This window comes from Hypomesus transpacificus, chromosome 18 (assembly GCF_021917145.1).
Source record: "Hypomesus transpacificus isolate Combined female chromosome 18, fHypTra1, whole genome shotgun sequence".
Classification (NCBI taxonomy): Eukaryota; Metazoa; Chordata; class Actinopteri; order Osmeriformes; family Osmeridae; genus Hypomesus; species Hypomesus transpacificus.
The window spans coordinates 14,420,045-14,446,185 of record NC_061077.1 but is presented as its reverse complement, the minus strand read 5'-3'; the positions used below and the strand labels follow the sequence as shown (position 1 = coordinate 14,446,185).

Genomic DNA, 26,141 nt, shown 5'->3' with positions numbered 1-26,141 from the left:
ACCCTAACTGGTGGGAGCCCCTGTGAGATACATGTCAAACTAACTGCCACTGATAAATTTGAATATTACATGTTCCAATGATCACAGCGTTCTGAGCTCGGTGTTTCAACAAACCATGTTTCTGACTGATCAAAGGTCAATTAGTTGAAGAGGAATGGGAACCGATGTGACACTTTCTCCCTCTTGCTTCCTGTCTCCTGCTCTCTCTCTTCCTCCATCCCTCCCTCTCTTTCCCTGTCATATAGCTCTGCTTGTTGCTCATCAACGTGGAATACAGCGGTCGAGGTCAACTCACATTTCCTAACTTTGAATAAGCTTGTCACTTTCTTGTATTCCCTTATCAACAATGGAGCACCGCCATTTAATGGGCAGCAGATTCATGTATTGACAGGTTGAAGTCCATAAAGCAGAACCTATCGATAACCTACCAAAAGACCAGATATGCATTATGCCTTTTTGTTTGATACTTGTTCTGACTATCTAAGTGAGTCAGATAAACAGTTACATCATATCTGTTGGTCCACAATTTCTCAGTTTAGCACTCCAGTGAACACCTTATCAGAGAGAGCACAGTGGAAGCTTCCTGCTCTGTTCGTGCGTTCTATTGGAAAAGGTGACAGACAAGCTAATTGGTTGAGGCTAATGGCAGTAACAGGTGAAAGTCAACTATTGATTTGTTTTATTAATTGCCCCTATTGTCTTCTGTTGGTTCCGTGTGTACAATGCTTATGTTGCTAATGCAAGTGTTGTATCAACCTTATTATGTATTCTGTAGATGACAAGCATTGCAGAGACTATAGACTAGAAGGCTGTAATCTATGATAATGAGGATTCTTTGCATTTGTTACTGACATGTATTATCTGCAGTACACAGTTCCTTGTAAGCCATCAGGTGGGTGTTTGGAATATGTTGCCGTAACAGTGGAGCAGCCCCACGGCATGGTTGTTGGATAGTAATGACCCAACTATGGGTGGTCAGAGAGACCGTCCCCTGTGACTGTGCTGTGATCTGCAGGCATCCCCTACTCCCCTTCCTTACTCCTGGATCCCCTACCCTCAAAGGTAGATCCAGAGTGAACCCCCCTCCACCACCTCCTCCCTCTGCAGTGCTGACTGCCAACCCTGTACCACACTGCTGAGGCTGCACTTGGACAGGCAATCCACCCCAGACCCCCAACCCACCTGTGATCCAAGTTCACACAGCTCTTTCTTCCTTTTGTCTGCTTGCCCCAAAGCGATTCCCAAACTTTTGCCACTGGCAGCATTGCTTTAATGTCCCTGTGTGTCCTGCTGTGAGGGTGCCAGTGATGGACACCATGGTATTGTTAATATGGCAACAAAAAGCTCAAGGATATTTTGAATATGCTGCATGTGATCCATGCCCTTGATAGTAAATCACCTTGCAATAATAATAATACAGTGTATGAATAGATACTTTTTGATATGTGACTTCTAATGGTACGAGAGGAGAAAAACAAGACTGCAATGAATGCATCTGAAGAGATGGTTTTACGCTGTGGAATTAAATGGAACTCTGTGTTGATACTGAGGACATTTATTTTCCTTTCTTTCAGAGATCTGTTGGACCGAGACACGTTCTCCAAATCAGATCCATGTAAGTACTGTACACCTACACACGTAGTTTTACAAATGTAATAGTAGCATACATATGCACATACAATTGCTGGGTCTGCAGAAATGTTGTCCCAGATCTCTGGCCTTCCGTGGTCTGTGGGAAGACAGGTCAAGAACTACATATCAGCTTTCAGGGAAAGCAGCAGACGAACACAGGAAGGCTGCAGAGGTCTGGTCAGTTTTAAATAAGTGCTCTTCCTGTGCCAACTGCTGGATTCAAGAGATCAAAGGTCACTGCATCTCTTCCTGGTGAAGATGGTAATGATCTTGATGGTGGTGTGGGAGGAAGTTCTTTACTCTATACAGAGCATATGGGACTCAGGTCTGGTCTGCTAACGTGCTTTAAAAAATGTTGAAGATTACACACCTCTGCTCCCTGCATGTGTGTGTGTGTGCCACATGTGAGACGAATGATTCTTCTTCCCCTCCGTCATGTCTTCCCTCGAAGACAACCCTTACGTGACTTTGCCGCCTTCTCTTTCTCCTCTTTTTCTCTTCTTTTTACTCCCCTTCTGCTGAGCTTTGCCGTGATTCAGTTTACTCTGCAATTTCAAAGGCGTTCCGTCAATAACCGCATATCATTTGCACAGCAATGTGACAGCATTTCCTTTCAGAGACAGAACGAGGGGAGCCTTAATGCATGCCGCATTTAAACGGCAGCTTTTGAATACAAATGGCTTTTTCCGCTGAGCCACAGCACTGGCGACCAGGGGTCCCTTGGGGGTCTCGTCATGGCAGCTTTTCTATTATAACCGCCGAGAGGGAGTGGGGTGGGCGGGGGCGGGGGCCCCAAAGAAGCCTAAAGGGCCTGAGTTTAGGCTTTTGTATGTGTTTGAACGACTGTAGCGGATGTCGCCCATCTCTTCCCCCTGCTGATGAGATGATTGAACCTGGGTACTTGTGAGAGGTGGCATCCCTCATACCCGCTGTCGGTGCCATTCAAGGCCCAGAAAACCCAATAAAGATGTGGAACGTCCTGCTGTTTGGATATTGTGTTTGGGTTGAGCCATACCAGGTGCATTTTCTGTGCCTTACAGGGTTTGTGAGTCTCTCCTCACCTGCGTCAAGTCAAATGCAAGAGCAGACAGTGAACAATGACAATGCGTAATGCCACCCTGGTGGGGTGTACATTCGATTTGAGGGGGAAAAAAGTGTTTTGCTGAGTTGATTAGGTGTCTTTGTGCTTGCTGAGACATGTAGGAAATGATTACACAATGATACTATTTCTCTCTTTCTCTTTCTCTCTCTCTGTCTCTTTCGCTCTCCCTGTCCTCTCTCCTTTTTTCCTCCAGTGGTTGTCCTGTATACCCAGGGAGTGGAGACCAAGCAGTGGCGCGAGGTAAGCACTGAACATCACATTCACACTGCAGGCATCCTCAACCTTCCTCTCTTCCCCACCTAGTCTGAGTCAGCATCACTCTCCGGCCCTGTCTGTCAGCACATAAACACTATGGCATGTGACATGTACGGTGTACCTATCAAGAAAATCAACAACGTTGGTGACCGCTGGGATTGTCAGTCTGAAGACTCTTGCTTGCTCTGTGTTGTTCTTGCTTGGGACATTTTCTACGTTAGCTACCGGTACCTTCTGAATGCAATATGTAGGACTACTCTACACTATTCCGCATCCCTATACTGTACTGATTACACAGTCTCATCACTGGTCTTCTGAACAGCATTTGTTTATTGACCCTGATACCTTATGGTTTTATTTTCATGTAGGGAGCACCCAAACAAGGTTTTTGTGTTATTGACACAGGAGAATCAGATTAACTGACTCCCTATGGTACAAATGGGCAATCTCAAGTGATACATTTAATGGAACCTGTAGTGGAACCTCTACTATAGCAGTGTGGGGGCCTACTCTGACTTTATCATCCTGGCACTGGCTTATAGCAAACCACCTTGGGGTTCAGTCAGTAAATCTCTTAAAGTAGTGAAGCTGTGTGGGATTGATATAGCTAAGTGCCTTGTTGCCCTGTCCCTCGTGTAATGTGTTTTTGTACCACCCCCCACCACCCCCCCACCACCCCCTGAGTAGATACAGTCAGGGCACCTTTTCTAACCGCCAGCAGCCGTCTGTAACCCAATTCCTCCTCTGTTGGTTTGACTCCCCACACGACCCTCTCTATCCCAGCATCTCTGACTTTCCTCTGTCAAGTTCCTACAGCCACAGTCCATTCCAAGTAGGAAGAATCCTAAATTATGTGTTTCATTGCATACATTTATTGCTTAAAAGTCAGTGACTTTTTGTTATTTTTGTTGTTTGTTTTTGTCAAGTACATGGCTAAGACCGTAGCCAGTAGAAGTTTTCTTTCTACGTTTCAAGTATTTGCCATTTGCAATAAGTACAAGTACAGACAGGGCCTACATTAGAATTCTTGGCCTTGCTCCTCTGCAGTTTTTAAGTAGTCTAAGTAATATAATCTAATTTTGTAATAAGGTTACATTTCATGTGTAATCCTTCAAGTTGAATATGTAATCACATTTCTCCCATCAACTATTCTACCCCTTCTATAGTTAATTACCAAAAGTGTGTATAGTTTTAGTATTCTTCTGAGAATGGGTTGTAATGTCAGACCAGGCTGACCTTTTCAGACACTAATTACATGGAGCCTAACCATTATTTCAAGTTTGAACACTCCAACTGCAATTTATTCTATTTAAAGCTGGTGTAGGCAAGTTTTGCAAAGCTGGATTTTTGAGCTTCTATTCCAAACGATTTAAATATCCAATTATTAGTCTCGGAACGGTCTTAGTAATGATTTGTCGTGTTTATTACAGTTCTGCGATGCCTACAGATGTAGGATTGATTTCATATTATCGTCAAGCCTTTAGATGTATTGTTCACTATCAAGATGTGAAGTTATTTCGGCAAATATGAAAAAAATTGCTTCTCAACAACATTGCCTACACCATCTTTAATGTCAGAGGGATGGAGGTTATGCACTTGCAGGGCTTTGAGATTCCCCTTAGCAGGTGTGGTCTGGGGCTTGGAGGCTACAGTAGTCTAGGCAACCTGTTCACCCTGGCTTACTCCCCTTAGAAAACACACACACAGCTTACTTCTTCAGCCAATGGAGGCTAATCTTAATACCCATTCTTTTCTTCTCTATGTAACAAGCCCCAGACTAAAGTCAACGCACTGTTGGCCACCAGCCAGCATCTTTCATCCTTGAAATATGTATTCCTCCTCGTCTTTGCAAGATATAGCTGCCTCTCAATCTATGAGCTAAGGAGCTCTGTGTCTGACAGAACAAGAAAAATGGAGGAGGAGTGGGGGGATTAATAGAGAAAGTGGTGTAGAGGGAAAAAGGGATGCAATAGCGAGAAATAGGGAAGGGCACAGATGGAAAGCAGAAGGATATGCAATGTTTAAAGAGAGTGATACTTGGATGGTCACAGAGGATCCCCTTTCATGTTTAATTGTAGTGCACATCCATCTACATCCATGTCTACACAGTACCGTCCAACTTCCCAATCCAATCTGGAATTTCAACAGTGTGGTCAAGGGAATTCTGGGACATATAGTTCCCCAGTCTCAGGCAAGTCCTACTTGTCCTGTCTCAGTAAATTGGAGGAATGCTCAAACTTTCCCTCCATCAGAACGGCACTGTAGTCCTTGTGTTTCATCTTGTCATTAAGACCTAAGTCTGCAATAATGAATTCACTCTGTCATTTTATGGTAACACTTTCTACCCATCATCATTTATTCATGGCATCCCCATGTTGCTATGAATTATTCATTTTGAACACAATTAGCGCAGAGGAACAAACTGCAGTGTTTCTCTCCTCTCTCTCTTTCTTTCGGTCTCTCACGCCCTCTCTCTGCACCCCTCCCCCCTTGCTGAGTTTGTATGATTTTCAGCTTATCACGAGGCTTTGCACTCTACCAACACTGGGGACCCTTTCCCAGTGTTTGCAATGTCCTCCAAGTCCCCTGCAGTCTCCCCTGCAGAGGCATCTGGGGACCCCTGGATGGACTGACAAGTGTTTCTGTTATGTAACAAGAACAAATCCAGAGCTCTCGTGCATCCCCCACCCCCACTCCCTCTCCACTACTGTACGAGAGGAAGTGGGGAGAAGGCAAGATGGAGAAAATGAAGTATTCATTAACTGAGTGGCAACAAGAGCCTCGATGCTGCTAGCATCGCAAGCCCTCCGCCGACAGACAGGACAAGTACAGAATAGAGTGGAGGAGAGATAGATGTAGAGAAGACTAGGAGCCCATCATCCATTATATTTAGATGTGATTATCGATTCCTGCCTGAACAAATCTGTTTATCAGCTTATGTGTGTCCACAAAGAGACAGGGAGGGAGAAGGAAAGATGGAAGGGGGGAATGATTAGTTAGCCAGAGAGAAAGGGAGGGAGAGAGGAAGACATAGGGAGAGAAGATTTATATTAAAGATAATACTGTAAATAGTGTATGTTTGTTCAATGTTTAGATAGAGAACAGTCATTAATGTAAGTGGAGTGAGACATGTACAGTTAAAAGTCCCAGTGAATGTTATCTCCAAATATCAGTAATCATGGAATCCCTCTTGTCCAATCAAATTACTTGGTTGGAATTAATGGTTGTGTAAAATAATATAAGTACCTGCATGTTATAGTATGAGCGACAATGTATGAGTGTGCTCTCAAGTTATTTTCCTTAACTCTATCTTCTGTTCTGTTTGTCATCGCTTCTTTTGCTCTTTCCTCCTCTCTGTTCTGATTTAGTTTGGGAGAACCGAGGTGATTGACAACACACTAAACCCAGACTTTGTCAGGAAGTACATACTGGACTACTTTTTTGAGGAGAAGCAGAACCTGCGCATTGACGTGTGAGTTATTCAGTTTGATCCAGTCCTCCAAGGACAAGGCTGTGTGTGTGTATGCGTGTGTGTGTACCAAACCTTTCTTCCCTTCCATTCCCGATTCTCAAGCTATCACTCTTTTCCTTCTATCCAACTTCGCCCTCTTTTCGTCCTTTGCCAACACCTCAGCTCTCTTCTGTGTAATTGTTAATCGCCTCACCGTTTTGATTGCGTGTGGTGGTGAGTCAGATTGGTATGGTGCATGGTGGGGTGAGATTTTATAAATATTTCATACGCTGGATTTTATCTTCCATTTTGGAGCTCATCGAGCAAAGCGAATATCTGAAGGCCGGTCCCCTAAGAATCACACAGTCCTCTGGCATACTGTTGCTGAATAGCCCCTGTCTTCTCTTTAAAAGGCCATATCAGCCGACAGGGCGAAGTGGGATTTTACTACGACGCTTTGACAGCTGAGGCAGGATCATTTTCTGAACTCCCCTCATTGTCAAACAGACCTTAACAAAAGAAAAAAATCAGAGAAGCTCCTTAGCCTCTTTTTTTCTTCCTTTAAACCGTTGCTGAAACAGGTGCAGACTTCATCTTGATAAACATTTAGTAAAGTATCCGAGGATCTTTTTGCAAATGAACGGCTTTATTGGATGCTTTTCATGATACACCATATCTTCACTTTGAAAAAGGAGAGGAAGCATATCCTCTCCCGATTAACGTACACCACATTAGCATTTCTTTTCTATAGCAAAGGTGGAATTAAGGGCTTACTGAAGTTTAATTACTTTTACTGCAAGTTGACTGACAGCTCCTCCAAACGTGCGTTTCTGAACGCAAAGTCATGCCTCCGATTTCCTCCGCCCCTCTAAGCTTTGGGTGTCTCTCTGTGTTTTCTTGTGATTTCAGATATGATATTGATTCCAAAAGTCCAGATCTGGCCAAACATGTAAGTGAATTAAGCTTTTGTAGACAGCCTGCCACACCATATCAAATGCTTGTTGATTTGCTTGATGGAAACCTTGGTTTCCAAATCATGTCCCACTTGTTTTGGTTTTATGCAAACCACAGTTGGTGTCCTCCAAATGCTCATATACAATTTGCACCAAACATCTTGACAAAGACACATTTTCTGTCTTCTGTATTTGTTGGATTTTACATGGTGAAAGTGCAGACTGTTGGCTTTAATTTAGGGTTACTAATCAAGACAAAACAGATGAACCACTCAGATGTTTGAATTCTTCATGCACATTGTCCTCCCATTCTAGGGTACTACATATATTTGTTCAATTGGCTCCACAGCTACGCGCAGACAGGTGTAATAATTTGTGTTTGTATGTGTAAAATAAGTTGTTATGACTAGTCATGTCTAGCCATAATTTTAGGCTTTTGCATGGATAGCTGGGGACATGAAAAATCCAACATTGTCCATGCAACTGAATCTGTGAAAGTGAAAATACATAATTACAGAACCATTGTCATGCCCAGAGCTGTTCGCTTTGAAACAGAAATAAAACAAAACAGACTAGAGTTAAACTATTGAATATAGTCTGGTAGACCAAGGAAGACTCATTGTGAATGATTGGAAGATACTTTAGATAGATTATAAACCCTCTTCAGGATTTAGTTGTAGATGTGTCCAAGTCTACTCGATGAGAAGATTGGATGAGAAAAGGCCCCATTTCCCTAATGCTGGGGACACACTAAATGATTTAAAAAAAATCTTATAAGATTTTCAAACTGTGAGAGACCACAAACATGAGGACAAAAAATCCTAGATTTAGCCGTTTTGCTCGTACAGTGTGTGGTCACTCTTAACACACCTCACACCAAGGGAACATCCGATAAAATAATCTGCGGAACCATCAAGATAATCAGGATATTACCTAGGATTGTCGGAATGGCCGAAATCGGACCGATTATCCTGTGGTGTGTCCCCAGCATTAGAAAGAGCCTGGAGAGTTGTTGAACAAAGGTATACAAGCAGATGAGAAAAGAGACTTGTCTGTCTTCTTGGATGATGTCCTTGCTGACGACAACACCAGGTTGAATTATGAAGTGTACACAAATATTTTTTCTGCTCTAATAAATTTAATATGCCTCCTCATTGGACGATGTTTAGTCATCTACCAAGCAAAGACAAACAAGCTCAGGGAGCAATCATGAAGCTTTTGACTTTTTTGGAAAGTAAATAAACATATTCATTTAGCAGATGATTTTATAGAGAGTGGTGAACTTAAATGCAAAATAGTAAGTACAACAGATAATCAAGGACTATAAGTGCACAGTTCTAACAGCATTGCAGTAATTAATGCTTAGGAACAGTCTGTTCCAAAACAGTACAACAATAGGGTTAACCCAATATGCATCCAATATTGCTGCACTTTCACTTCAAGGTCCTTGTTTCCTATAAAATAGAAACAACACAGGACCAAAATAACAAATAGTGTGTCAGTGTCCAAATACTTTTGCCACTGGACATATACATGTATATTTGATGAAAATGTGCAATGTATATTTTGGGACGAGAAGGTGGTAGTGACAGTGCTCCCTGAAGCATCTTTGATTCAGGCCAATGTGTCACATGGAAGCATTGCCATACATTTCATGGCTGATGAGAAATCATGAAATACATTTCCAGATATGATGCATATTCATGAGTACATTTCAGTACGGACTGAAACATTGCCTATCACCATTGTCAAAGCTTTTCAAATGTATTTTCCTCACATTTTCTGGAATGTTCCATAACAAAACAAGGAATGGTGTCTCAGGTATAGTTTAATGAAGACGAATGAATGTTTGTCTTTTTACTTTACTGAAGATGCTTTGATAAAAACCCATTACTCATACACACACATTACTCATACACACACAATGGGAATGTATTTGTAGTGCATGGTTTGCATATCACCAGAAAATGTATTATGATTTTTACATTTGTAATTGTTCTGTGTTATGTGCATTTTGTTATGTATTCACATTGGTTATACTGACAACCTCACTCACACACTCAAAACAACTGTTCCCTGTTTATACCTCTCTCTCTTTCAATTTCTTTCGTTCTTTCTTTTTTACTTTATTTTGCTCTGTCCTTCTCTCCCCTCTGACACTTGTTTGACATTTTGGACCGTCTGGTATTTGAGTCTGTTGCCTTCTGTTCCATGAAATGCTTTGTTGTGTCAATGCTGCTGCCCGGTGTTCCCCTCCTCCTCTTCCTCTTCCTCTTCTTCCTCCTCCATGGAAGCCCTGCGACTTCAACGTACGTGTCCACCTCCTTCAGCCTACTCTTTATATCACAATGCTTTTCAATGAACGCACGCCTCGCCACTCTGTTACCTCACGCTCCTCACACAGTGTCTTTGTCATCCCTTTCTTGTCTACCACCTCACCCCCCAAAATCCATTCCCCAAACCTTGCTCCTCCCTACTCTCTCTACACTTCCCCCTGTTCCCCGTTCCAGGACTTCCTGGGCCAGATGTTCTGCACCCTGGGGGAGATCGTTGGCTCACCCGCCAGTCGCCTGGCGAAACCTCTGGGGTGAGTAGCGAGCCCCGCCACACATACCATACACACACACGGACCACACACACACACGCACACACGGACCACACACACACACGCACACGCACACACATACCACACACACACATGCACCACACCACACACACGCACCACACATGCGGTCGGCACCCGGCCGGGTCGATCGGCCTACCAGAGTTTCCCCGTTGACATCTGGTCCGACATAAAAGCGACTCTTCCGGCATCGGAAAAATCAGAGCTGTGCTTCCTCATGCAGTCAAATGACACTTTGGCTCGCCGTGCGCCCGGCCAAGTGGCTCCCCTGCTGATAGACACACTGATAATGAGAACTCTTATCAGATACTTGCTGTCTCCATACAATGCTATGTTCAGTCAGACGAGACTCGGTTTCTTATTGGGCTTCACACGTTCTCCTGTTGGAAGGATGACATATATATATTTGTCCTCCATTTCGCAGCCACCTGCCGATTGCATTATCCGAACAGATTAGACCAGTGTGCTTAGCAGCGGCGTAACAAGGACTTGGCGGGCCCGAGTGCAGATCTCACCAACGGGCCCCTTACCGACCTATCGTCAGGCGAAATTATTGAGTTTTCAGTTTAGCGATGCGCAAGGAAATTTAGGCTACTCATGATGTACAATTAAGGGTAACGACTGCTCCTTCTATGTGAAGATAGATTACGGTTTTCAAAAGTGAACGGCTCTGACTCGCGAGTCTCTGGCTCTAGATTATGCTTGCTACAACACGGAATGAGTATAATGGAACAGTCAGTCATGAGCCGACGTATCTGCGACATTTGAAATAGAGCACAGAGATGAGAAGAAAATCTGATCATTTACCAAGGCTTATCCGACGTTATGAATGACGTTTCGATCTGTCATGTGTGCTATCTGGGTACTAGTAAAAAAAAACTGTCACTTCGATGGTGAATATTTGATTTTATGTTCGTTAAATATGCTAGTTTACATTTAGTCTATCTAGCTTCAGCTATTTTCCGACTACATCCTGCACATAGTTTACTATATCTAACCTGGCCGCTGCCTGGTAGCCTAGGCCTATATGTGCATTTTTATGACGTTTAATAGCCATGTCAACTGCATACACCAGACAGTAAACGTTATGTAATTATTAGCCTACCCTGGTGGCTGAGTTTCACACTCATTGCTGTTGCCGAGCTGGGGGTCAGACGTAGCGTCCTCTTCAACACGCTTCGCCACAATCCAAATGAGGATAGTTTTGACAGCTTTGCCCCACTTACAAATTGCTCTTTTCGTTCCTGCCGCTTTCTGGAGCCACTTTTATGTTAAAGGGCATGGCATGGGGTAGCCTAATTCGCTTCAAAACGCTAATGCAACACAACTGTAGTATCCCAACAACAACTGTCTGTGGTATTCCAACAACTGGATGGGAACAATCGTGTGTGGGTGGGCGGGAATCTTTGACAACAATATTACCCAGACATCCTTGCTATTTTTCGAGGGCAATATTACTTAATAAAAACGACATTTGTTTCATTCAGCAAAAGGCAAATGAGGAAAAATTAATTATTTGCTGTTGTTAACACTGACTGTTTTTAAAATGTTTATTGGGCAGGTGATAGCTCATAATTCTGAATAACTGACACCATAATTGAGAAATGTTTGCGAATTGATAACACTGGATCATATGGAATCTTCAACTTACGGTTTTACAGCGGTGTAAGGGGCCCGGTCAGATTGCCTCAAGGGGCCCGGTCAAGTTGTCTCACTTTAACGGTGAGATCGAGGACGGGCCCCCTTTCGCCACGGGCCCTAGTGCAGCTGCACTCCTTGCACTCCCTATAGTTACGCCACTGGTGCTTAGATGGGGTAATTGAACATGACCGGGGGCTCCCTCTGTACAATGACTGCCATTAGGGGAGCAAACTGCCATGTAGAGGGGCTGAAAGTCAGCATGACAGCAGGAAAGCCCCCCCACCGCCCTCTCGGTTAAAGACACACACAGTGTGCCAGTGTGAAGACTGCTACAGCTGTGTGTGTGTGCCCTTTTATAGTTGTGTGTGCGCACACATACACACGTTCTCTTGCTGCGGGAGTGGTGTGTCCGACCCCTCTGAAGAACTTGAGGCGTGTTGCCCGAGCCCAGCTAGAGTATTCTGATAGGAGATAAGAACTGATCCCCTTCGGAGTAGAGGGAAGAGGATCAGCAGGTTGTTTGCCGATATGCTGTATAGGCCTGCTGTTTGCCCCCTTGTGATACAGGGCTGTGGTGCCCAAAGCAGATGCTGTAGACAGAGTGGAGAAGTTTTCACATATTTCCGAGCACCTTGGTTCTGTTGTAAACTCTTGAGTATTGTGATTTCAGGTGGGAGTGATGTGTGTTGTGTTAGGCCTGGATGTGTGTTGTGTAAGGCCTATAATGTGTATTGTGTTAGGCCTATAATGTGTGTTTGCACTGGGTAGCAACTTGGGATTCTTAGCTGTATCGGAGTTAGAGCCTCATGCACCCAACTATAATTGTTGGTGATGCAAATATTCAGAACTTAGTTTCCTTAAGGAATGGGGTATTCTATAGGATACCTGTGTCACCTGTCACACAATATTTAGGTAGATAATTGTGTTTACCATAGGTTGTAACTGTAATCCTGTAGCTCTTCGTAATTGTTCAGTGGTGTTTATGAGCAGGGTTGGGAGGATTACTGTCAAAAAATGTCATCCGATACAATTACAGATAACCTGTTAAAAATTGTAATCAGTAACCTAATCCAAGTATCACAATTTTAGAGTAATGTAATGTGATTACTTTCCGTTACTTTTGGATTACTTCCCATATCAGAAATGGCCAACAGAAAGCTAATTATTCTGAGACGGCTCCTGTTACCATGGAAACAATAAACAAAGCTATCTAAAGTTAGCCTGGTCCTAACCAGACTCTCGTACATTTCATTTGTACAGTCTGGCCTCGCTCCATTGACAAGCATTGACTTCCTTGTAGACGGGCACTCTGTTGAAGTTTAAAACTATTGGATCTGCCCAGAGCCACTCTGATCTGCCATAACCAATCGCTAGCGTTTGCCTTAACCAATTCCTTCACCACTACTGTAACAGAGCTAGTTTCAGCTTGTTCTTGCTCCGGCTTTAGCAGTTGGATATTCGGCAGCGTTGCCACAACGGACCGAATGGCTTAGCTCGCATCTTTCTCTGCCGCCATTACGGAACTACAACACAAACTAGCGCACAAAATCAACGTCATCGTTCTCTGCCACTCCCTCTGTTCGCTGATTGGCCGGTTAAAAATTAACCTGCAAAATCTTACTTACGTACTGAATGGCCAGACCGAGTACAGAAGCAAAATCAAAATTGAGTTTTTTGAAAAATAAGTGCAGTACTTAACTATAGAACTGTTAAAGGCCCCGTCACACCATGACATTCTGGTCAACGTTCTATGACGTTAGAGGAAACGTTGGTAATCGTCCATGGTCGCTGGTATAGCGCCAGAAGAGCGTTGTGTGGACGCTGCTGATGCTGGTAATAGTCGATAATCGGCGGTGGTCGGCGGAGAACGCTGGTCCCCCCAAAAAGTTTTGAACATGCACAAAAGTTCTTATGGAGACCAGCGTTCTTCAATGTTTGATTTTACAGCAAATAACGTTTGTGGAACGTTTGACACGTTTAACGTTGCACGCGTTTGCTGTCGTCACACGTCGTCGCGAACAAGTGACATGTCATCACACGCTAATAGTTTTCTGGGGTGCTTACTTGGTCGCTATTACACGCTCCTCATGGGTCAGTCCCACGCTAGTCGTGCGTTATAGTCAAACGTTAGTCGCACGCCAGATGTGTCCACCTCGCCCTAGAGCGCTCTAAAGTGAACGATTAAAACGTTCAGAGACGGGGCCTTAAGGAGTTGTATAGTCCGGCGGTCATTATCTTAAAATAAATCCCCACGGGACGAACAGTACAGGTTAGCTAAATAATGTTAACCTTAGCTAACTGACGTTAGTTCTGGTATTTATCTCCAAATACAAGTTTGTTAAGATAAGTGAACTGTTGTTTAGGATGATCTAGAAAATGGACATTGTAACGGTACACAATATACTGTAAACATAATCTGCTATTTGAAAAGATCAAGGCTAATGTTCACATCCAACTGTCATACATGGGCCTATCTTGCACTGGGTGCAAGATAGGGCCCAAAACCTGTTTCAACCCTATAACCTATTCTAACCTAAATGGAGTACAGTACCATAGTGCAAATTTGCAGATCAGTGACCAAGTCAATGACCATACAGGAGCCTGGTGGCGAGGTACAGTAGTGCAATGTTACTGATAGTGCAAACAGTAGCTGAAAGTGACAGAATATAAGTGACTAGTGTGCAGTAAATCAATGTCCATATCAGTGTCCATTCAGAAGCCTGATGGCCCTTGGGTAGAAACTGTTGTCCAGTCTGCGTGTGCGCGACCGGATGCTGCGGTAACGCCCGCCAGAAGGCAACGGGGTAAAGAGACTGAAGGATGGGTGGGAACAGTCTCTTGGAATCCTGCCGGCTTTCCTTTAGGCAACGTGTGTGGTAGGTGTCCTGTAGGGCTGGGAGCTTCATGCCGATGATGAACTCAGCAGAACGGACCACACTTCGTAGGGCCTTGCGGTCCCTGTCTGTGCAGCTCCCATACCGCACTGTGATACAACCAGTAAGAATGCTCTCGATAGTGCATCTGTAAAAGTTAGTGAGGTCCCAAGCAGGGCGGGGGAGGGGTTTGTAACTGCCCAATACATGGAGATGCATTGAGCATTCTTTCATATTGATAATAAGAAGCTTAATGTAGATTGTTCATATGAAGATTTCTGAGATGTAAATCATGTCAGCATATCAAATTCACAATTGGTATAGGTTTGGTAGCCTAATAATTATGTTGGCTACATAAAAAAATAGCATCTCCCTAAAGCATGACTGGACAGTTCAGAAACAATCAAATGTTTGTTCAAACCTGTAGTTTTTTCCACAGATCACATCCTTAGGATGTACGCTTTCAGAAAATATATGGTTTAGGTGGTTGAATCAGTTTCCCAAAATGTATATGGGCATACTAATATGGAGAGATGGACGTGTCTCTTGTCTCATTGGATAACATCCTGAGGGTATAAGCTTTCAGAGAATATATGGTTTTAATAGTTGAATCAGTTTTGCCTTCATGTTACAGACTAACATGTAGCAATAACATTTTTAGAATTGCCAAAATTACAAGTTGAGCAACCTTGTTTAATTTGGAAGACAATTCTGAAATAAAGGTTGTTTTTTTGCGTCTTTTTTTCCCAGTCATTAGAAAAACTAACATGTTAGCTAAGGTTAACTCCAGATTAGCTCACGTTACCCCCCCAAATTACATTGCGGCGACGCCCATGCTGTCATAACTACAGTATCAGCTAACTGTCAGTTGTCGTGTAGAAGTTAGCCAGCTTAGAAATGTTGGTCTCACCTGTAAATGCTTCTTTAAATTGGACGTGATTCCTTGGATAGGGACAGCATGCAGTGGCGGTTCTGACCTGTGGTGGTGCGCCCTGGGCGAGTTTATCACTTGCACCCCCCCCCCCCCCCCCCCGGGAGGAAGAAATCGTGTGTCGCCCCCTACCCCGTCGGCCGCCCCACGACAGTGCCCCCAGAACGAACACCGCTACAAACTGGCTGCGACAAACGAAAACGAAACTGCTGCACGGCAAGCAGTGGGGGCCTGCAGCTGCCTGAAGGGGGCGCCAATATGCCAATTCCCCACTAACTGAAATGATCGATAAGAGAAAACCACGCAGATATTTCTTTTTTTTAATGCTTGTGCGCCCCCCACGTGACATGAAAAAATGCCACCCCGGGCAGCTGCCCGGTCTGCCCGTACCTAAAACCGCCCCTGACAGCCTGTTCACTGCGGGGAGGCATAAACTGCATTGTACTATAATTATTTCCACTTTCAGATTTTAAGACAAAAAAGTGGCAATATTTAACAATTTTTTTGTAGAGCTCATAATTTTTTGTAGAGGACCATGATAATGTTCTTAATTTTTAAATCTAAAATGTGTATTTTATATGAGTAATCCTGTTTGTAATCCCAATTTTTCCTTATTTAGGAAATAACTTAGTTATACTTAGTTTTTTTTTTTTACTGTACCGGAATTAGTGGTGGGCGTAGATATTTTTTTTAAATCTACATTAATCTCACTGTAATCTTGGAATTAATCTAGATTAATCTATATTAAAATGGCTCATTTGAATTCCGCCGAAGGCATTCAGAATATATGTGATAAATGATTATTTGGCTTTTGCCAAATAATGACAAAAAGTAAGTCTTTGAGAACGAGAAAAAAAGTGGCCCGGGAGTTATACTGTCAGACCGGCCCACTCCAGTGGCAGCTGCCACCCCAATAAAAAATACTGCCACCCCAAGTTATTTCTTTTTTTTGTATTTTTTTGTTTGTTATGTATTTAGCAGACGCTTTTATCCAAAGCGACTTTCAACATGAACCTCAATCTTCCCATGGAAAAATATTATTTGCAGAACATTTCAGAACATTTCAATAAATAATATTAATGTTACTGTTTAATTTAAACTACAATATTCTAGCTTAATCATTTACCATAGGGAGTACTGTACCCCCCTACTCTGGGTTTGATTCGCCCCCAGGAGGCCACCCAACAACTTCCTTATGCCACCCCATTGCCACCCCGAATGAAAATCTCTAGATCCACCCCTGGCCCACTCAGTAAACGGCGCGCGGCACACTCAATACCAGGTGCGTTGCCCACTCAATGCATCGTACGTATCGACGTCATTGGCCTAATTGGAAAAATACCCATACACTTAACATTATTTTGGATGAATACAAAGATATGACATCATATATGTTTCATTTCTTACGTTGAAATTCCGAAGTCCCTAAGAACACAATTGAGAAGACTCTTCAGAACATTTTTGAAACATAGGCACCATGAGTGTGAATACAAATAGAGGAGGCATAATTCTCAGTCAGTGATCGGAGCCTACTAAAGGTTTTAGAGCAATTTATACGTTATCATGCTGTGTAATATGGAATAGTATGAGATGCTAGCGATGTCAGAGGGAAGGCCGGTCCGTGATGGAAGTGGGCCAATATTTTGGACCATCCCAACCTTGTCGGCCCACCAGGGATTCCCCGGTATCCTCGATGGCCAGTCCGCCCCTGCCCAGCTCCCAACCCAACTTTGAGAATAGATTAACGACAAAAAAAATTTTATCGTATTTTTATAGTCTCACGTTAACGCAGCACGTTAACGCCGATAATGGCCCACCACTAATCGGAATACATTTACTTTTTTTTTGTATCCTGATTACGTACCGCCGTTACATGTATTCCGCTACTCCCCAATCCTGTTTATGAGTAAAACTTTTTTACCCCTCTCTTGTAACAGAGAATTTTGCTGTTGTTTTAATGGCTATGGTTCTGCCCGTACATGCGAGCATCATTTTCCTGCTGTGTCTTCTTCTCTGGGTCTGAACCACACACAACCCCCCCCCCCCCCCCCCTTTCCCCCAAGCAGCCCACTCAATTACACATACTGTATGCTGCCCAGCAAGCATAACTAACAAAGCTCAGTGCATTTTCCTGGAGCCTTGAATATCCACATGTATTTTCAAAATGGAAATATAGGATATTTAACACTAAACCATTACAGGACTTGCCGTCTGTGGTCATAATTAGGGTCTTACATCAGTTTGGGAGGGCCTCAAAGGGCACTGGAAATGGATTGGTGACAACAGAATGGCATCTTTGATTGAAAGTGCTCATTTTAAATGTCATTGTGGCTATCAACCGTATGGGCCTGTTCGAGGAGAATCTTAATGAGATGTGAGATTGTTTAGGAACTGGTCCAGAAGGAATGTTGTAGTTTGTTGTCACATAGTTTCAGAATTAACATAGTTTAATAGTGTTCCATATTGGTGTGTCGATGATATCAATATGGCATAAAGCAGATGAAGCTTTGGAGCTATCTCATCGGCCCTGAGATTACAAAACTGTACTGTATTCTGTATATGTACACATCGTATCCTTGGCACATGGCAAGCCACTGTGGCAATTCATGGACAGGGAAGAACTCGACAGAAGTGCTTTCAGAGAAAACTGGAGCAAAGCGAGAACCCATTTGTCTCATCTTGACTTCAGAGCCTCCTGCTTCTTTAAATTGTTGGTTAACATATTTTTCTGGCTGACTGCGGGCTAAACTCCATGCTGTTCTCCACAGATGAAAAAGAAATAAAACGCTCTGCAGATTTAAATAATGAGAGAGTGAGGAGGAGGGGGGCTTGTAGTCTATCTACTATACAGAATGTTTATCTGTAGTTTGTTGAGGTTGATTTTGGGCTGACCTGTAAGTAATGTTTATCGGGGTCCTCTCTCTATTATGAGACATTGGAGCGGGCCATTAGTAATCATGGTTCTGCGCTGCAGGTTCCTACACAAACAGGCCGTCTTTCTGCTGCTGCTTTTCTAAGCAGCAATTGAAATACCAAAATTAAGCTACATCAAGCGTCAGTCGCTAATGAGGTTGTCTCACTAATGATGCCCATTCTTACTAGATTTGGGAAATTGCTCAAACATTGCTGGTCGTACAATAATTTTCTCGTCAAATGTTCTTGCACTAATGATTTTGTGGTGAGCCGATAGGGACCAATAATATGCTAACACCCCTGTGCATGTTTGCCAGTACACTTTGTGGTTCTATTTTTTGTGTTTGTTGCCCTTCACAAGCTGACATTTAGTGCAATAAATCATTTTGTTTATATGTTTGGAAGGGCTTTGCTTGGGTGCCCTATAGGTAAATCTCTTGGGTGCTCCACTTCCTGGGAAAATATAACATTTTCTGTTAACTGTATACAATAATTTAGGTGTTATTTTGAAAGGGTTCTGAAGATTATCAAACAAAACAGCTAAAATCCTCTATTAAAACAAGCCGCATCTGAGACAAGACCATTAACGGAATATATTTTCAGAACAGAATTAGTGCTTTGGGCCCACAAACCTAAACAAGGTACATGTGGTACCACATTCTACAAAGGTTTCAAAGAACCCTCCCTCCCCTTGCCCCCCCCAATAAAAACACCCCCACCTCAACGTGTCAGGATTTCACCGTGTTGAGTTGGTAACACCACCTCCTACCCACCACAGAGCCCCATTTCTGTCCCTGTGAGGGTCCATAAGCAAAACCATGAGCCGAGGTCAATCTTCCCCCGTGTAACATGATTACCAATATGAAATCTATCAGTCAGTTCTATTCCATCAGTGCCAGGTGAGGCGCCTGAGGGGGCATCCCCCTCCCGTGACACTGCGAGGCTATAAGAGAGAGATGGAGAAGAAGGGAGAGATAGAGACAGAAAGTGAGAGATGGAGGTAGGAAAAGAGAGGGAGATAGATTGAGGCAAAGAGAGAACCTTCAACCTTTTATGTATTTATCCTGTGTCTTTATCCTATCTTAGTCTCTGTTGATACAGTATGTGTCTTCCTGGGTGTGTGATGAAATGCGATGCTCTATTTTTTCCTAGTACATGAGTTTGATTGATAAGTACTTATGTCTGTTGGAGTTTAGGACTTCTCTGTAAAAGAGAGGGGAAGGATAGGTGCAAAAGAAAAAATATATGTTTATGGTTTCTATAATATATGGTTTCTGTTAGAAGGAAGACGTTTTCCCAGAGCATGAATAAATGTTCCAGTGTCTGCAGGAGGCTGATGAAAGCATTGTTTCTTTAGCCAGACAGGGGATCACACAGCCATGGATTTATTCATCAAAGCCACTAGTACACTGTTCATAATTGACGTAATCAAAGTTAGAACAGCAAACTCATTACTTTGCCAAAATGTCACTTGGAATTGTCAGCACCCCAAATGCCATCAGCAGAGAGTGTTCGCACATATTCAACCTTCAGAGACTCATTTGGAAATGCTTGTGGTGTAGTAGGCTTCCTTTGATGCCAATTATACTATTCAGACAATCCCCATTGTGTACCTACTGCTATGTGAGTTATAGTGTGCTGTTAAATGCTGTTCCTCATTGACTAAATATTGAGTAACTTTTTCATGTATTTTTTCAGTTAGGTGTGTTTTTTATTTTAACTTTGCTTTTGAAATTCCATATTTCATTTATTGGTTTTAAAGCAAATGCATGGTGCAACCCTGGTCTTAAAGGCAGGGTTGGCAAGTTTTGAACTTAGCTGTAGCCTCCAATCGAACTGAGAAGGCCAGAACTGATGGTTAAACAAACTTTTATTCTTTTCGTCCGTGCCTTTTAACCAACGTAAGAGCTAGACAAGAACAAATAAACCATAATTACCATTTCGTACATTTTCTCCGTATTTCTAGTTAGATCTTACATTAGTATAACCGTATTACCATACATTCATAAATAGACATTTCAAATTGCTCAAGATACATTTATTTATATAACAAACCTTGTTCCCCTGTCGACTGTAGCTTAACATTTAAATAATTTATGATCTTTTTACTGTAATTTATGCTTTAACCATTAACCGTAACTTTCTTAACCTTTCTTAACCTTTCTTCTTTTCATCTTCTTCATGGAAACGTTCGTATTCAGTTACTTCCGCTCAAAAGAGGAATTTATCAAAATAAAAGCAGAGAAACCATGTATATGGGCAATGTACCATGTATATGAGCTAATCTGGTTTTTAGATTTATTAGTTACTACTAGGATGTGAAGTTTATTTCAGCAAATATGACAAAGTGCCTCTGAACAGCAGTACCTACTCGGCCAGTAAATTATTTATTAGTCTTTGCGGACTACTGTTGTTACCCTCTTGCCTTTTTAAATTAGCCAAATGCTCTTTTCATTCACTTTTTAAATCCTGTGGCAAGGTTAAGGATTATGGATGCCTATCCACGTATGAAGATCAAAAGGATTATCGGGTATAATCCCATTTTTGAATCCCAACAGTTTCTGCACATCTACCAATTCTTTTCGGTTCACGGTCTTCCCACTGCCCCATTGGTTAGCATGGCACAATGCCCACTCCCTCTCTGTTTATATTAGTTTCAGCTCAAATGAGTGGGACATGCTCATTGAGACAAATCCTAATCCTAACCCATAGACCAGGATTCAGCGGATGCAATGACCTGGACAACAAATGTGTACTTACTCGTCAAAATAGGTACTTTGGTTCTGCTGCACACTGAAGGCTTAATGTCACCATGTCTAAAGAGTGACAGATATATGTGGACTTGTTCCCTCCTGGCCCTGTAAAGGTAAAGTGACACTGTGAAATTATCTTCCCGAGTAGGTGAGAGGACTATTGATAGAGCCACAAAAATAAGACCTTTAGAAAGTGCAGTGTGTCATGAAAAGCAGGGGTGTTGTTGTTCATTTCAGCCGTTCCCTTCCCCAGTCTCCCACCATGCGTCAGACTGACGAGAACATGAACCGCTCCTGCCTTCTCAGCCTCCTCCAAATCCCTTCAACCTCAGTTTCCTACATTTATCATCTACTGCATCCACTGCAGTGTAATGGAGTATATCCGTATTCTAAATGAGGACTTACAAATGGCAACTGCCTAAGGAAGGGGCGAAATATAGGACAATATTTAAACCTTTGAAAATGCTTAGTTTTGCATGAAGATCTCAAACATATCCACTCTATCAGAGTGAAGGAATCTGCCTTTATTTAGAATTCCACTGCATTTATAGTTTATAGAATCTCTCATGGTCGACATATGGCCAGCGGTCTGTAAACTGCAGGAAACAAGATTGGTCTATTCCAGTTGAAAATGAATCCCCTGAAATATCTGATTTTGGTGATGCATAAAAATGTGGTATGGGACTTAAGTATTTATTACAGCGTGTGACTGGAATACTGTTTACACAGGGGGCCCCAGTGACTTGATGGGTTATGCTACGCTACACAACAGCATAAGAGATAACAGATAACAAAAGATAACCCGCACCAAAGTGTTAATGCTTTTGCTAATGCCCCTGTACTACCAGGATACCTATAGTATCATATAGTGCAATCATATAGTTACATGGTACTTTAACCATGATTATATGATATATGAGGCATCCCCTGAAGCCAGGTCTGATTGTACTGAATGCATCCTCAGTCTTTGTGATACATATCCTCATCAGAACACTTTTGAACTTTTGTCTTCGCTTAACAAAAATCCAACAATACTCCTTCACTGCTGTGCCGATCAATTCTCATATGCTTTATGCATTGCTCTGCGCCAGGCAAAATCAGACAGACATAGTAGAATGTATTAATTATCCCAGAAATTCAGATAATATTCACTTTCAACAGGTTTTGAGTTTTTTAAGTACCTTGCCAGTCACTAGCTGTGTCTACTACCGCGCACTTGTGCACTTCGAGCACTGACTTTTAGTGCTTAGGGCGCTTCACTCACAAAACCAGAAGAATTCAGTGCACTGAAAGTACCCGGATGGCGCACTGCAAACGGTAAAAAAAAACAGTGTACAACGATGGACACTACCCGCCCTCAACAGGCGCCATCTTGGCTACGTAGCGGAAAAGGAGGAGCCCTTTCGGCAGCTTTTTCCACTTGAGTGGAGAAGCGCGTTCATTTTGGCAGGTTTTGCGGGTGTAGCGAGCAGATTTGCGTCCGTCACTTCCACCAAGTGTTGAACGTAAGTGTTCCATTTGAGACAGCACTTATCAGTGACGCAGTGCACTGAATATGTAAGTGCACTGTTTTGCAGGGCACTGTATTGCAGTGTACTTCATAAAATGCGCGGTAGTAGACACAGCCACTGACTCTAGGCTGAGCAGTGCAACCTTTGAAGAAGCTCTACACAGAGTTAGGGTAACTGGGGGTTAGCCATGTACTAAGCTAGCCTAGTGTAGTTCCATACATCACATTCCGCAAACCACTTAACACTTGCTTTTCAGATATTGCAATGTTGGATGAGCAGTGAAATCAATAGGAACATGAGGTCCGATTGATTTGGACCATGCAGTGTGACACAACAGGCTTGGTGCGCCATCGGAACATCATCGTTCATCATAGACACACGATCCACGGGCTACATTTCACAAAGTTTCATCATCATCAGTGGCTGCCATTCGTTTCCCATGGTGGCCCAGCTTGTGAATGACTGCTCTGTGAAGGCTCTCTCTCTACTGCAGAAAAGCCACCTCCATATGCAGCTCTGTTTGACTGAAGTGTTCTTAACATCTTATTGTGCGAGGGAGGACAAACGCAGTACACATCAATGATCACATCCGGCTAGCGCTAACCTTTACATGTGAGCCGCTGCCACAAAATCAGGATCCGCATTCAATAATGCATGCTTGGTTTAATGGCCCTACGACCCCTCTGTAACTGAAAATCCCCTCCCTCCCTCCCCCCTGCCTCATTGGAGGTTATTTCCTCGGGTGATATTGGCTGTGCCCTCCTGGATGACCTAGGGATATGGCTCAACTGCGCTGGGAATGGGTTTGGTTCCTCCATCACATGCGCAAGCTTCATCACCTGATTAATGACCTCATCAACCTGTCTGGTTAGGCTGACTCCGAAATCGGAATCAATAATTCAAGGGCAAATTAATTCAACTTGAGATTGCCCCCTAACAAGTGTGTGTACTATACGTTTGTCTGGGATCGGCCTTGGGAGGGCTCAAGGTTTTAGCCCACCTTTGATTGATCTGTAGTCAAGGGTTAGTTAGTAGTCAAGCAGATCTTTAATGTGTTGCTTAGACCTGTGGATTTTACGGTATCAGAGTCCAGAAAGATAAACGTTCTACAGGTAGTTATAGATAGATTTTAGGCTTGAGACGGTTCCGTATGAGCCAAGAGTACAGCAGAACCTTCGCCAGAACAATGAAGGTCAATGTTCAATTATGCAGAAAGTGCAATTCCCTCAAGCACTCAACGGACAGATAGGAGGAGAAGGTGTGCTATCTGTCCGTCAAAAGGTCATTGTCTGGTGCATATCGCGCATATCACAGAGAACACGCTCCTACACCCACGTGTGAGCTTGTGGCAGGTAAGCATGCACAGGTAACATCCCGTCCTCAAACGCAACTGTCAGGCCCATCAGTTGTCACAGCTGGATGTTTTATTTGCTACAAGTCTGACCTTCTGAAGATAGGCATCCAGCCAGAAACACAACAGGGGTCATATGTAATTTCCCAACCATTATCTGGACGAATGACAGGCCTGTCGGTAGCTGGAGAGGACCCATTTGATTGAATGGTAGATATCCTGGTCCTCCTTAATGTTAGAGTGTGGGTGGCCCAGCTCATCATTTAAACTGAAAGGATGAGAAATTGTCTTGACGGAAACCTCATTTTTGTCCCACAAGGGTACAATCTAAGTGGTATATACTGAGTACTCATGAAAAATGCTGTGGTGGGTTGCCAGAGCTATTAGATTGGCAGGTCATAAGGGAGATGAGGTATATGATTCCTTCTCGCAAACACACATACACTCAACAGTGGAGTTTCAGCGGAGTCTCCCTTCTTTGGCATAGTGGGACCCACCCTGTGCTCTCATATGTCTTGATAAGCTGTCAGAGTCGGAACTAATGGTAAACAAGCAAAGGCTTGTGGAACCTTCCAGCTAATCCACCAGTTCCTTTTGGACAAAAAGCACTGTAATACTTTCTCAAGAAATAAGGAAACTCCTCAAATGACACATACAATCAAAGTTTACTTTACAGCGGCTCTAAAATGTTCATCCGAGATTCTTTTCAAATTCCCTTATTGAATTTCTTTAAAGGTTCCATTCCTTTTTTTCTTTCTTAGAAATTCCCTGCACGCAGGAGATATAGTATGTGCTTGAAAAGCTGACAGATCTCTGTAATGATTTGTAATGTGCTTCTGTCACCTGGTTTGATGAATTGTGTTACATTTATATGTTGTTGTTTTTTTTTTTGCAGTGGGATACCTGGGAAAAAATGTGGCACCATTATCTTGTCTGCCGAGGAGTTGGGAAACTGCAGAGTGAGTACAGAGTGTTTTCATCATCATATTTTCTCATAGTTCCTAAATGTTAGTACCTCGACTGACATTCAATCTGGAACAGAGATGCATTCCATAAGGTGTGCAAACAGCAGTATCAACCATCCTAATAATCTGTCAACCAGACAGATTATACTGATGACAGTATATCCGTGTCTGCTAGGGTTGGCGATGGTCCATTACCATATATGGAATTATTTTTGTGGTGAAGATGCCATGAATATCAATAGTTTCTAAATCACGCCATATTTGTTCCAGTCACTGGAATGGCCATTTGCTCCCAAACGTGCTGTTAATCAAGGAATCAGTATTAACTGCTTGTGTCCATTCATTCATTCTCTCAGCACCGTTAAATGAGAGTAGTAGATAATCTCATTAGAGCTGCTGCTGTTAGCACAAAGCTGCCAAGACTTATTGGGAACAATTGCCCTCCCAGGATGACTGTAAACCAATCTACTGAGCGGCTAAGAAGAGTGCAGTGCATCCTAATACACCTACTAGCCATATGAAAACAGATGAGGTTTTTAACCCGTTTGTCCACATTGCTCATGAGCTTGCTGAAAAGGTATATTATTGTACTGTGGAAGCCCCCAACGTGGAACGGCAGAACCCTGGATACTAAGAGGTTGACCCATAGCTCCTAGACCGTGTCTTACAGTGAGTCCACTGACCTTAGCGCATTATCCATTTACGCAGGGCTCGCAGTAACAGCACGATAACCATTGTGGACTTCGCCCTTTCTGACTGATGTGTCATTATGACGCTTGTGGAAACAGTACCAAAGGGCATCTGTGAGTCACAAGGTGCGATGGATCTACGATGATGGGAGTTAGTTTCATCACGCAAAAGTGCCACTTCCACTCTGGATTGCCAATATAAATGCAAATGATTGTTATCACCGCAAAGACGATCATCTCTTCCTCACCCCTCAAGTGTTGATTAATGAAACGAAGCCACCCTCAACCTGCAGTGATTATGTCTGAACTCAATTTGGGAAAAAAAGGAAACACCTTTCCAAAGTTTAACGCCGTGGCAGAAAAGTGGGGTTATGCTTGAATCAGAGGAAACTGGGCAACCCTACTGTCAGCAGAATTCCGTGGCTGATGACTTACAACAGTTTTAGAGCTGCCTTAGATCTGTCTATATATTTGGATATTGTTTAACCGAACAGGTCA

General features: G+C 42.9%; 1 protein-coding gene across 3 annotated transcripts in view; it reads left to right on the top strand.

Moving 5' to 3' along the window:
- cpne5a (copine Va) overlaps positions 1-26,141 on the top strand; it is an 82,925-nt gene that overhangs the window by 28,399 nt on the left and 28,385 nt on the right. The window contains exons 2-8 of one of the 3 annotated variants that reach the window (XM_047040228.1): positions 1,575-1,615; positions 2,928-2,974; positions 6,358-6,461; positions 7,350-7,389; positions 9,688-9,702; positions 9,904-9,980; positions 24,885-24,948. In XM_047040228.1, coding sequence (XP_046896184.1) covers positions 1,575-1,615; positions 2,928-2,974; positions 6,358-6,461; positions 7,350-7,389; positions 9,688-9,702; positions 9,904-9,980; positions 24,885-24,948 — 388 coding nt within the window. Of the gene's footprint in view, positions 1-1,574; positions 1,616-2,927; positions 2,975-6,357; positions 6,462-7,349; positions 7,390-8,969; positions 8,973-9,687; positions 9,703-9,903; positions 9,981-24,884; positions 24,949-26,141 lie in introns of all 3 variants that reach the window. The other 2 variants (XM_047040229.1, XM_047040227.1) reach the window with 2 other exon arrangements.